The 13,264-nt window shown below is 48.0% G+C and overlaps 1 protein-coding gene across 1 annotated transcript in view; it reads right to left on the bottom strand.

The window, feature by feature from the left end:
• LOC135389445 (uncharacterized) overlaps positions 1-13,264 on the bottom strand; it is a 475,452-nt gene that overhangs the window by 319,926 nt on the left and 142,262 nt on the right. Inside the window, exon 15 of the mRNA XM_064619493.1 lies at positions 8,640-8,874. Within this exon, the coding sequence (XP_064475563.1) occupies positions 8,640-8,874 (235 nt within the window). The remainder of the gene's footprint in view (positions 1-8,639; positions 8,875-13,264) is intronic.

The following is a 13,264-nucleotide window of genomic DNA, read 5'->3' as shown; positions in this document are numbered from 1 at the left end:
TCGCCGGTCTGCACCGTGACGTCGAGGGATGTGTGGAGAAGCCAGTAGCGACGGACGATAGGTCGGTTGAAACCCGCGTTGATGAGACACGGGTCGACTGTCTCTCCTCGTCTATACTTTTCCAACAGCTCGAGCTTGTAATCTACGAAACGCTTCATTTTCTTTGCAATCTTCCCACTGATGGTGAACAGACGTAAGGGTATCGTCTTGAGAATCGAGCGAAAGTCTCCCTCGCAGCTATCGCCGTGAATATAATCGCGTAATCGCAGCAAGTCCCGATACATTCGTGTTTGCACAATGGTGGCAAACCTCTGCTCGGGCGTCATCATGACTGAGACGGAATGAGAGTAGACAACCTTTATTTCTCGTTACACATGAATTAGGCTCCAGCTTTGGTTTCGTAGCCGGGAAGGCAGCCCAAATACGGACGAAGGCAGACGGAATGAGAGTAGACAACCTTTATTTCTCGTTACACATGAATTAGGCTCCAGCTTTGGTTTCGTAGCCGGGAAGGCAGCCCAAATACGGACGAAGGCTCGAGTCTAACCAATGGCTGGGGTTTCTCGACCAGAGTCTACCGCAGCGACAGGTAGTCAGTTGATCGCCGATTCGCAAAAAGAAGGTCTTTGGAGGAGGCTTGAAGGTTAGGACCAGGGGTAGATCTCCCGTCAGTAGCCATTCGTAATCTGCAACGAAAGGAGTGTGAGAAACGCGTGTTTTTTTTTTATCTCAAACACACACGTACAATCTTCTTCAGTCACAGAGTGACACTGATGGTCCATCTTCTCCATATTCCTTCAATAGTCGAAGTCCTTCGCAACGTACGTCGAACGGTACCGTCCGACAGCCGAGAAACGGGCGAATCAATCGGTCCGTCCAATGCTTTTGCTCTGAAAAAATGTGAACGATTATAGAACGTATTAAAAAATAACGAGGAAGCGTACCTTTGGACCACAATCCACCACAATTGGTACAGAAGAAGCGGGCGCTGCCAATCTCCCGAAATATGTGAGGCGGGAAAAAACCGACTTCACGCGCAGCAAAAGTGTTGTACACTGGAAACGAAACTCTTCAAACATTTCGGCGATGATGACGTCATGGGTATTACTTACGAGGATCTACCAAGCTGATCATGATGGAATGACGATCGACCATTCGCTTCGACATTTATAGTAAAGCTTTGCCTCTCACTCTCTATGACGTCATTGAACGTGTTTGAACATGTTAAGACGTGTTTGAACATGTTTGAACATGGGCGGCGAAGTCGCCCCTGGACACACTCGTTCCTCTCTCTTCCTCTTTATGACGTCATTGAACGTGTCTGAACATGTTTGGACGTGTCTGAACATGTTTGGACGTGTCTGAACATGTTTGGACGTGTCTGAACATGTTTGGACGTGTTTAGACACAGGCGTCGAAGTCGTCCCTGGACACACTACTTCCTCTCTCTCTCTCTCTCTATGACGTCATTGAACGTGTTTGAACATGTTGTGACGTGTGTAGACACGAACCCCGCAATACGAAAAACGTAACGCAGTACGAATTAGACTGGTGGTTAGTGTGTCGCGCCCAGTGTAGAAGGATCCCTGGGTTCGAATCCCACTCTGGGACGGTTACACAGGATGTGACAGCGGGTCGTCTCTCTCTCTCTCCGTCTTTGTAGTCCTTGGACGTGTCTGGTCTCGAACCCCCTGTGTCTCCCCTCCTTCTCCTCCTCCTCCTCGCACGATATTGGAGGAACAAAGGGCGGCATCTTGTCACAGAAGCAAAGTGGCGGATTTACGTAATCGATGGATATGACGTGAATGGGGTTAGTGCGAGCGTGAGAACCCTGTACTATAAGATGGTCATCCCCTGTACCCCCCTTGTCCACTATTCTCAAATCAAGAGCGCCGAGAAAATGCTGTATACGTTCCAGACGATTTTGGACCTTCTGGTCCACATTCGTCCGCCGTTTGGTAAGTTTTTCTCTATCTCTTCTTGTTTAGAAATAGTTATTTTCTAATACCTAACGTTCCTCTGTAGGTTTCACTGTGACACACATTGTGCAGCTATTTTTCCAGCTGATCCCCGGTGCGGGGGGAGATGTGCCCCGCTTGGATATGGAGACGTTTTTGCAAGCGTTCGCCATCGTAGGCGAAGAAGACATTGAGACGGCCACCACAGAAGTGCTCATGGCGTGCTACACCAGGGAGTGGCGAGAAATCGCTGTGCAGCGGGGACTAGAGGGAGAGCTCTTTTTCAGAGTGCCCCGAAGCTTAGAGGAGCATACTTTACCGCTAGAAGGTACTGCTCCTTTAAGCTTCGGGGAAGCGGAGCACCTCCTCTACTCCCTGGTGCACCAGTGGAACAGAGCGGGTTGGAGAGAACTCGCTGAACGCTGGATGGCGAGTCAAATACCGTGAGTGTTTTTCGATTGTGGTTTTTGTTCGTAGAATCCTTATTCTGGTCATTTATTACTAGATTGGATCCCTGGGTTCTTATGGAAGACCATGAAGCACCCATGTAAACACATCAGCCAATAAACGCATATCGTCTTTCGCATCACGCGACTCTCTCTCTCTCTGCCCCAATACAATAGAAGAATAGGAAACCACCGATCCTGCGTATAAAAGCGAGCGTGGGATAGACCGCAGTTAAAGATGATGATGTCGACGATGTCACCACAACGTTGGATCTGCTTGCGCAGGAGGTAAGTGCATTTGTATGTGTTTAGATCGATGTTTGATTAATGCCTCCTTTTCTCTATTTGCTAGGTGCATACGGGAGAATTATTTCAAATTGGGGGGAGGGACTTCATGCCTAACATGAGGTCCGATTAGGCTCCGCTAAGTTCAAAATTAGGGGGAGCATCGTCCGCATTATTCAAAATTGGGGAGGGACGAGAGTTCATGGCAAATATGAATTCTGATTAGGCTTAATGGGGAATTGCGGGGCGTCCCCCGCTCCAGTCAAAATTGGGAATGGGTAAGGGAGTTTATGGCGAACATGAATTCTGATTAGGCTTAATGGGGAATTGCGGGGCGTCCCCCGCTCCAGTCAAAATTGGGAGGGACGAGAATTCGTGTTGGACATGAATTCTGATTAGGCTTAATTGGGTATTGCGGTGTACCATCCGCACCACTCAAAATTGGGATTCGATAAGAGAATTCTGATTAGGCGTAATGGGAAGATTTGGGGGAACATTTTAATCTGGCCTTATTCAAAATTGAACTCCTTCTTTCATTTTTCGTTAGATTATTCCAAAACGGGGGGGAGAATTCGTGCATAACACGAATTTCATTAGAGACCATGTTGATTATGCAAAATTAAGGAGTTCTTAAAGGGAGAATTATTTCAACTTGGGGTTAAATTAAAACCTTCTTTCATTTTTCGTTTGGTTGTCATCGTCGACATCCTATGCGTTATTGCAAAGGCGTCGAATAAGACATGACGCGGTGTCCAAAGTACAGACGCCATCAGCGCAATGAGAGGGGGAGGAGACGGTCTGGTTCTACAACGGTTGATCGAAAGCCCACGAGGGGCATTCATCCACGACGAGAGTCGTTTCGTGGAGCAAAATGTAAGTCGAGTGGTTCTGCTGTGAGAGGGGCATATTCATCCTCGACACGAGGCATTTCGTGGAGCAAAATGTAAGTTGACCGTCTCTGCTGTGAGAGTGTATTCTATGTATGACATTGTTTTTCAGGAAGCGGTAGCCGCTGTCGTCGCACATCATGCAGCACAGGAAACGCCGTCCAGCAACCTCCCCGTTAGGCCCAACTGCCTTCCTGTATAGCAGTAGGACACCTCCTTGTACAGCATTGTGCAAGGAAGACCGTGAGCGCCTTTGTGAATCGAGTGACCGTGGAACAAAGAGCAGGCATCTATCGACCAAGTCCTTTGTATGTATTCAATAAAGATGTTTCAGTGAAAGAACACGCAGAGTCTCGTCAAAGTTATTCGGACTGTTTAATGCGTTGCATGTCAATAACCAATCGGTATTTCAATAAATCAATGACAAAGTTGGCGATGTAGACTGCTTGCAAATGTCGCTGCTTCCGCAGGGCGTGCTTAATATGAGCGATGGCACGAGCGAGAAGGTCCACGATGTCTGCTGCGATGTAGTTGAATTCTACGTTGGACAAGCTCACAAATTCGCTCATCAGTCCCAGGGGTCCGTCCGGAACCGTTACGCAAACGTTCTTGTAAGGGGCGTAAATTCGTCGCACCATCTCCTGCAGTGGCCCCGGCGAGATCTCTCCTATATTGCCAAAGCCTACCATGTCTATCACGTAGCGAAAAGCAGTGATGACGAGCTCGTTGCGGGGACTTTCGCTGTTGAAACATTCCTTCTCCACTTCTTCCCAAGAAGCGTGGGTGCGGGAACAATTTTGTAAAGAGTGGTAGCTGAACATCTTCACGTAGTGATGACGCGAGCGCGGTGCGCGCTGCCTTTATAGAGATAAACGCGCGCGCGCGCAAAGAACGGAGAATGAAAGCGAAACTGAAAAGCCACCCGTCGCCGCTAGGAGCGCGCGCGCGCGCAGCAGAGAGCCGAAACCGAAAACGCCCGCGGACGGCGCAGAGGGCGCTAGGAGCGCGCGCGCATGCGCGGACGGGTGGAGCAGAGGGCGCGCGCGCATCCATAGCTGCCGCTGCGCGTCGCCTCACTCAGTTTCTCTCGGACCGTCGCGGAAGACGGACGTGCGCTCCGCGCGCTCGCTCAGTTTCTGGCTGCCTCTCGTAGAGAGCAGACGTGTGTTCTCCGCGCTCGCTCAGTTTCTGCCTGGAAGTTGCCGCGGGGGAAAAGGTGAGTGAGTGATTTGACGCGCTCCTTTTCTCGTATGTTTGCCGTGTTTAGTGGTGACCGCGCTCGTGTTAAGCCTTTTCTCGCATGTTTAGACTTGTTTTGCGGTGTCCAAGCCTGTTGATGCATGTTTAGCGATGTGTGGTTCCCGCCTTGTGTTAGCTGCGTAGTGTTGGGGTTAGGCCTAAGCGATCGCCCCCGTAAGCCTCTTTCCTCGTATGTTTGCCGTGTTTAGCGGTGACCGCGCTCGTGTTAAGCCTTTTCTTTCTTTCTTTCTTTATTTACCCTCAGGTCTCAGAGGAATTACAGAGGGGAGTGGGGGCAGTGAACATGTCTTCAAGGAGCTTTCGGAAACGTGTAGCATCCTGGACGACGACCAGCGAGGCAGGAAGGCTGTTCCATTCGAGTGCTGTCTTAGGAAGGAATGAGTTGTAAAAATGGTTTGTGCGGCTGAACGGTACGAGAACTTTTTCAGAATGATCCAAGTAATTGGACATATGATGAGGAGGGGATAGCAGTGAGTACCTAGGAAGGACGTTATTATAATAGAGCTTATGAAATAATGAGAGACGAGAGAATTTACGACGTAGAGATAAAGGCGGGAGAGATCCGTTTAGTTTAAGTGAGGTGACGCTGGTGAAACGAGAGTAATCAGAAAAGATGAAACGAGCAGCCCGGTTTTGTAGAGCTTCTAGCTTGTAGTCGAGGTTAGCCTGGTGGGGGTCCCAAATAGACGACGCATATTCCAACTTAGGTCTGACCAACATAACATAAAGTTGTCTCTTTAGTTCAGAAGGTGCCCTGGAATAGTTTCGTTTAATGAACCCTAGCGTTCTATTAGCACTTGTGAGTACGTTATTAATATGGACGTCCCATGTTAGGTTGCTAGTGAGGTGAACACCAAGGTACTTATAAGAACGTACAGAGTCTAGTTTATGGCCTCCAAGAAAATAGGTGTTAAATGGAAGGTTACTGCGATTAACAGGCATGTGTTTGCATTTGTCAATATTTAGACTCATAAGCCAAGTATTACACCAGCTAGAGAGAGCGTTGAGGTCATCTTGTAGGGCAACAACGTCGGACGGAGAAGTGATTGAGCGATAGATAACACAGTCGTCAGCAAACAATCTAATATGCGAGGTAATTGAGAGCGGTAAGTCGTTAATATATATCAGAAATAAGAGAGGACCAAGGACTTTTTCTCGCATGTTTAGCGATGTGTGGTTCCCGCCTTGTGTTAGCTGCGTAGTGTTGAGGTTAGGCCTAAGCGATCGTCCCCGTAAGCCTTTTTCCCCGATGTGTACTGTTTTCTGTTTAGCAGTAGCGGTTAGACCTTTTCTCTCGCATGCCTAGACTTGTTTAGCAGTGCTGTCATTTTTACCTGCCGCTAGTATGTTGTTCTCTGTCTTTCTCGTCTAGAGCTATGATGGTGGCGCCATCTGGTGTGATGCCTTGCAACTAAGTGGCCACCTGTCGTCGATCTCTGCAACTGCTGGGTGCAAACTACCAACATGGCGGGCGCTGGTCACTCGGGTGTTGCGGAGCGGCTTCTTCGCCGCGGCATCGTTGATTTTCGAATAAATTGTTTCTCTCCACTCTATTTCTATCTCTTTATTTTATTTTCTGCTTATTATTTTTCTTTTTTATGGACTCTCATAGTGCACAACGCTCAGCTGGTCTGGACACGAGTTAGACTTTGCCCAATTAGTGTGGTGGCTCCCTGGAGGGTGCTGATTAATGTGGGGGGTCCCAATTAGCTCTAATTGCTAATTAAATCGTGTTCAGGCCAGTTGAGCGTTGTGCACTGTGAGAGTCCAGTACTTACTACTTCCGCTTCTGAGGGGGGGAGTGATGTGACGGCCCAGGCACGGGCCTGAAAATTAGGCCTGTGTAGTGCTCTACCCTGAACACGTTTTTTATTTCCGGTTTCCAACTGCGACTTTGAGTAGTGTGAACAGCAGGAGCTGACTGCACGTTGATGTAAGCCATTTTGTGTTGTTGAGGGTTCCAGCGCTGGCTTTTAGAAGTATGAACCAGTTGGATAGAAAGGAGTCATGAGTGACCAATGAGAGGCTTGCAGTTAATGCAGTTAAATGAACCAATAGCAGTTGGTGTGTACTGAAGGAGCTGAGACTAGCAATAAGTGCAAGAGATGACTTGATAGAAATGTGAACCGATTGAGTCGAAGGTACCAATATCCCTGGCTATCTCCTCTAGTTATGATACAGCTGAACCAACCCATGCCCTATGACACAGCTGGACCAGGAGGCTGTTGTACCAAATAAAGGTTGAAATCAACAATTGTCGTGTCTTGCCTGAAGCTGCTGCCTGGTGCCAACAATTTCAGGCAAGCCAATCAATGTTCAATAGGCTTAGCGTGGATCAATCAGGGCTAGCCATTGGTATGCTTCGAATGGACTAATCAGCGTGAAGGTGGCAGAGCTAGTAAAGAGTTCCGCCATCTGGTGGCACTCTAACAAGGTAAGTTTTGACATATGAGATAAAGCCGCAGTGGAGCCGCTGCCGAGGGCGCCATATTGCGGGCGCTAGGCTTTAGGGGGCGCTAGGGCGCAGGCTTTGTTAGTCGGCCAATCAGTGGGCTTGGAGTGCCAGGTGATCAGTGAGCTTAGAAGGGGCTATTACGTAAATGAGACAGACGGACCGAGGCTCCAGATGACTAACCCCAACAAGCTTTAATCAACAAGTGCCCAGAATCCCAACTCGAGCCAGGCGCCGCGCGCTCATCGCAATCCCATGCACCTGGTCGCCCATCGTCCTCCTCTAAGTTATGCAACAGGGGCCAATAAACGTGCAAAGACCAATCGGTAGGTTTAGATTGGGGACGGCCAAACAGAGGCGTTAGAAGAGTGGAAAATGTGAAGGGTGATCAGTAGGCTTAGAATGAACCAATCAGCAGGTGCGGAGCTGGATAATTAGCATAAAGGACGTAGCTATGCTAACCAATCAGCGAACAGCAGGCTTGGCATGCACCAATCAGCGTGAGGTGGGCGGAGCCAGTTAATTATCATAAAGGGGCGGAGCTATAGTCAACCAATCAAAGATCAGTAGGCTTAGCATGGGCCAATCAATGTGAAGTGGGCAGAGCCAAGCCAACTAATTAGCATAAAGGAGTAGAGCTACGGTCAACCAAACAATGATCACTAGGCTTAGCATGGGCCAATCAGCATGAAGTGGGCGGAGCTAATGGTGACCAATCAGATGGCTTACAGTTGGCTCGTGTTGGGTTAGAACTGGATTGTGTTGGCTTAAAACGGGATTGTGTTGGTTTAGAACTGGATTTTGGCTTAGGATTACATTAGAATTGGTTTAGAAGAGGATTGGTAAAACTGGATTAGAAAAACGATGTCGTTGTACGTAACAGCGCTATACTACTAACAGCAACATATGGAAATGAAAACCGCCCCATCCTTTGTAACACTGGCATCTTGTTTTAATGCAAAGTCATGTTTATGCGGCCATGTCACTCGTTTTGGGCGTATGCAGTGTCCATCGTTGTGCGGACAGTGCATACACGTTGCGTTTTACTTGCTGTCACTGACGCCACTATTGGCAAGACCAGCGCACGCAGGAAAACAGAAACGCCCCGTTGCGTCTCTCTACGTTGTTATTGGTTACTTGGAGTGTTCTATACGCCGAGTGAAATCCATGATCATGCAGGACGCACGCCAAGCGGGCCTGCGCGTAAAATTTACCCGATGCATCGTTCCACGCAATGACACACGCGTCGCATAGTGCACTTACGCGGCGTTATTACGCGATTCAATACGCGCAGGCGGTCCGGCCTTTACCAAAGTTCGGAAAATAGTTATGTGCAAAAAGATGAACTTACATCTCTTAAAAAGGCAGGCCACAAACAAGATGTGCATTCCAACGTGAATACAGAAGACCAGCAAAGCTGTCTCAACAAGAGTGATGTCAGCGCCGGCTATGGTGGGACGGGGACTTCCAACACTGACAAGTATTACGCCGATGGGGATGCAAGAGGTGACAGTGATGAAAAGCGACGTGCAGAGATGACCAACCCAGTAGACGAACTCACTTAGTCCCATGAGTTTTAACATTTCCTGCAATTCAGAAAGAGCGCGTCCTACCATCGAATTTATTTTGCATTATGGTTAGCAGTGTTACACTGCGAGAACTAAAGTATACCGCTTAGCACGCAGAAGGCCTACCGCTGCAGAGAATAACGCCGGCATGTTTTCTGTTTTCAGAAGACAGGATGGCCCGCGCCATTCTTGTCTTTGTGATAGCTAACACCCAAAACAAATTTCTGGATCTCATAGCAAGTGAACACCACACGGATCGTATTATGTGGTGAAGTTCTGTTATGGGGTGGCACTCCATAGGCTGCACAAACCGTATCCGGTCCATTTCCGTTATCAGCCCCGCTTTTATATGCTTGACTTGGGCAAAACATTTGGCATGTTTTCACTGGAATTAAAATTAAAAATGCGAGCGCAGTCGAACGGGAAATCGCAGGATTGTCCGGTAAATGAGAGTAGCTAAAGCAGAGTGATGGTGGCAACAAGGTAAAACAGTCGACGGTAAAACGGTCACCCTTCGATATCTAGTCCGCGATGCCATAGTTGACCGCCTATATGGTTTTCAATGGGACTCTTGCGCAGATCATGGTGGAGTGTGATTGCGTGTTCTCTTATGTCTGTGCAAACTTCGGTGGTGCGATGGCAATGTAGCTACCGCGCTGTCGCGACAACATATTGACCTTGACAGCATGTGGTCCCATGTAACATATACCGCTGTCACCTATGTGATGTTGTTAGTCCCTTGGGGGGAGGGGTCAATGAATGAAGCATAGCATAATGCATCATGCTTTAATACAGTTCTTGCCAACGCTAAAAGACTTGCCAAGAAAGAAAGTTCTTGCCAAGCGCTAGAAACAGACGAGGACGACACACACGGAAGGCGCGCCTTCCGTGTGTGTCGTCCTCGTCTGTTTTTAGCGCTTTTAATCCGGCATGCAGTACAAACAGGCCTCTTCAATGTCGAACTTGTTCGCCTCTGTCTGAGTTTCCTTCCAGAAGGGCGAGAAGCCGAGCCTAAGCTCAATATTACTCCTGATATTTTCAACCATTTCTATCCCGGTTTCTGTAAAGCTGAGCTAACAGTATCTAATCGTGAGAACACGAGGGTGTGGAGCCAGAGCATAAAAAAAACGTCTCGAATCTTGATAATACCTTCGCGAACCCAGTTACTTTCGCTCCGAACTCGCATCGTTCCTCTGATGCAATCTCATGAAATGTCATCAGTCGGCTGTAATTGCGAACAATCGATCGAAGGGAGAAAGCCTTGGATGTCCAGAGTGTTGAGCAAAAGTTTCGGAGACTTGCAGTTCCGTCATCTTATCCACACTCTTGGAACGCATGGAGGCGCTCTGGAGAGGACATGACGAAGTTTATCAAGTCTGTTATGACACCCAAGAAATCATGACACATGTCAAATCACTGGCTCGTGTCCTGAAGTACTACGTTATGAACGTACGCCATACAGTGCGCGTATATCGCTCGAGGCTCTTCTTGCCAAAGCTTGAAGTTCACTGTGCTGCCCTTTCATGTTTGTCGCTCGCACTGTCGTAGGACTGTTCACGACACTTGTCAACAGGAAGATTGAATCGGCTTTCAAGATGGCGTAGAGGATTGTCACACTGGTGTCTGCTGCCCTAAAAAAGTTTCGCTTGCACTGTTTCTTGAGGAATATGTCGGTCGTCTGATCACAGCATAATGCCCCGCTTCATGGATGCCATCATCGAAGTACAGCATGAGCCATCATTTCCAGCTGGTTCTTTAAAATTGCGTACGAAATCCACTTAAATTTCGTGCGGCGAAGCCATGGCTTCACCTACGGTACGGTTTGCGCGAGGTTCTACGATTGCTCTCTTTGTCTCCATCACTGCGTATTGCCATCCCTTGGCAAGCTAGATACCGCAGACACGATAGCGTCGTTACAAGCGCTCTTCTTGCCTCTTTCAGGTCTCTCTTCTTTCCTTGTACGCATTACGACGCGACATCTGCTGTCTGTTTCGCAGCTGTTGGAGCACTCAATGCAGCCATGTGGAAATTTGTTGCTTCATGTGCCTGAAATCTCTTGCGAGCTTTCTCCCAGATGGTGAACCCATTTTCCTCAAAAGTCCGTTTGGAATCCTTGTGTCTTGAAGTGTACGAAAGAGGTGCGTTCATATCGCAAGCAGCGCGGGAAGTTTATGCCTTTTCTTTGGTGGTATCATATTAGAGCAACTGATAATGAGTCTCCCGGCTGGACTGGTGGCGTCGCCCTCTCCTTCCTTGAGGGCATTCAGTTGGGGCAGTAGCTTGTCTAGAGGAAGTCGCTACGCTCTGTGATACGAAGTCCGTAGGCTGAAGCTTCCGTACTGGCGGAAGTACCGCTCTGTTTGCCCTCGTCTTCACCCAGAGGTGCGCGCTTGTTAATCAGGTATCGTTCCATCGGCGTGCGGCTTCTGGCACATGTAGAACCAAACAAGTTCCGGTTACACTACATCAAGTGTACCTCGTGTACCTTACTCGAGCTAGAGAGCGCCGCGTCTAATGACACCATGTCGTGGCGATCCATAAAAACGCCTCGGGCAGGGTCCCTTGCCATAAAAGAACAATAACGGACTTTTCGTTTGGTGGCATGAATGACAGACACTTAATGAATTTGAAAAAAGTAGAAAAATGTATGCTGCGTAGCGTTCACATAATCAGGGTCGGCTACCAGGGAACCACACTGCTCAGTTAAACAACGGCCACCACCACTACCGAGCCGACTTTCCGTGAATTGTTGACCACGTTCCGTAGTCGTGTTAGCGGCGTGTTTGACTGCACTGTGTGTATGTCATTCCGCGCAAGACGGGATCATGATAAAGGGGCAAAATGGAGGGGAACTAATGCTAACGCGTTTCTGTCGCATGAATCCCATTGATCGTCCAATTTTTTTTTTATTTCTGGTCGTTGAAGAGATGCGACCAAGAGTCTATGCAGTGACATAAAGGAAGAGGCGGTTCCTTTGGAGAGACAATGTGGTATGAAGTGGATGTTTCTTTTCAAAACTAGTAATGAACTAGTAGCAAGTTTTGTTGTGTTAAACTGGGTCGCTGTTTGATTTCGCGATGTGCGCTTTCCATTTTGTAGTGCAGTGGTGTAATAAAGAGTGTTTGGAGAGAATTTGGGTGGCTGACCACTCAGAGTGGCTGTCCCCCAGAAAACTTTTTTTTGGGGGGGGAGGAGCAAGTCCCGAAGCCCCCTGTCGGCGCCTATGCGAATGAGCATCGAGTTTTGCTCGAAACTAGCGGCCCGCTATGTCACATTGACAATATAGAGCTCTGCACTTCCGGTAGATGTACATTGAAACGGTCGATGCGCTATCCCACCGAATTACCACCACCACCATGACCACTTACATGAGCGCATGCAATGTGGCAAGTCGAGTTATTGCGCTTTTGTCCCATTCATGCAAACGAGGCTATTGTCTATATCAGTTACACCCATTTTAGCAGCCTTATGTGCTTTTCGTGGGTCTTTCGTGATACTCCGCGCATATTTCTCTGCGTGTCGCTGTCGTTACAGATCTATTTGACGTAATGCCACCTTCGCGTTCTTGCGATATTTTTTCCTCACATACAGCCTTTAAAAGCAGCATTAAATCTTGCTTGTCTTAAATTCAGTCACCCTCATCGACTTATTTGGTCCTGCCTTCATTTTTGTTGTCCAGTTACCTGGTTTCCTCTTCTTCATTGTACTCTTTCAAATATTACCTGACATATTGCGCTTTTGGAGCCTCTTCCCTATTATCATTTTGTTCTGTTGTGTACCCCATATGTTTATCATCTGTACGTATGTTCTTTGAACCTCCTACTGCACCGGATTATTGCTTTCCTGCCATTTCTTTTATATCAACGTGTGCCGCTGTATATATGTACATTACTGTAATTTGATAGCGTGCCAACACCAAGGCTCTTGCGACCGTTTTTGGGCTCGATAAACTCATTCATTCATTCATTCCTTCGTGAGGATCCCGAAGATGGTCGACATACCGAGTCTTCCGGTGTCGCCTTCGCTGAAGGTTACCAAGGAACCACAGACTACATCTTCAATCTTCAATGTGTTCTTCCTGAGTATGTTCTTCCCGGAGCAATTTATGAATGTCACGAGCCACATGACTCACACGAGATGAGCACACTTCGAAGCCACTCCAGCTTCTTAATCCACCTGCTCTGAAAATATAACTGTTCTCCCACATCGTTTACAACAGGATCATATCATCCGTTCGATCACTTCAGTGCTGGTGGGAAGAAATCCGGTACCTCTGTTACTATATACACATTAGAACGTTTCACAAACGATCTAGACGGAACGTACACTCGGAATGTACACTCGCTGTAGCAGGTTGCGCTTCTGTTAATGGATCCAATGGCCACCATGCCATACTATGCTCCAAGGA

The sequence above is a fragment of the Ornithodoros turicata genome, chromosome 3 (genome assembly GCF_037126465.1).
Source record: "Ornithodoros turicata isolate Travis chromosome 3, ASM3712646v1, whole genome shotgun sequence".
In the NCBI taxonomy this organism is placed as follows: Eukaryota; Metazoa; Arthropoda; class Arachnida; order Ixodida; family Argasidae; genus Ornithodoros; species Ornithodoros turicata.
Note: the sequence above shows the minus strand (reverse complement) of the source record. Positions and strands in the feature narration are given on the sequence as shown.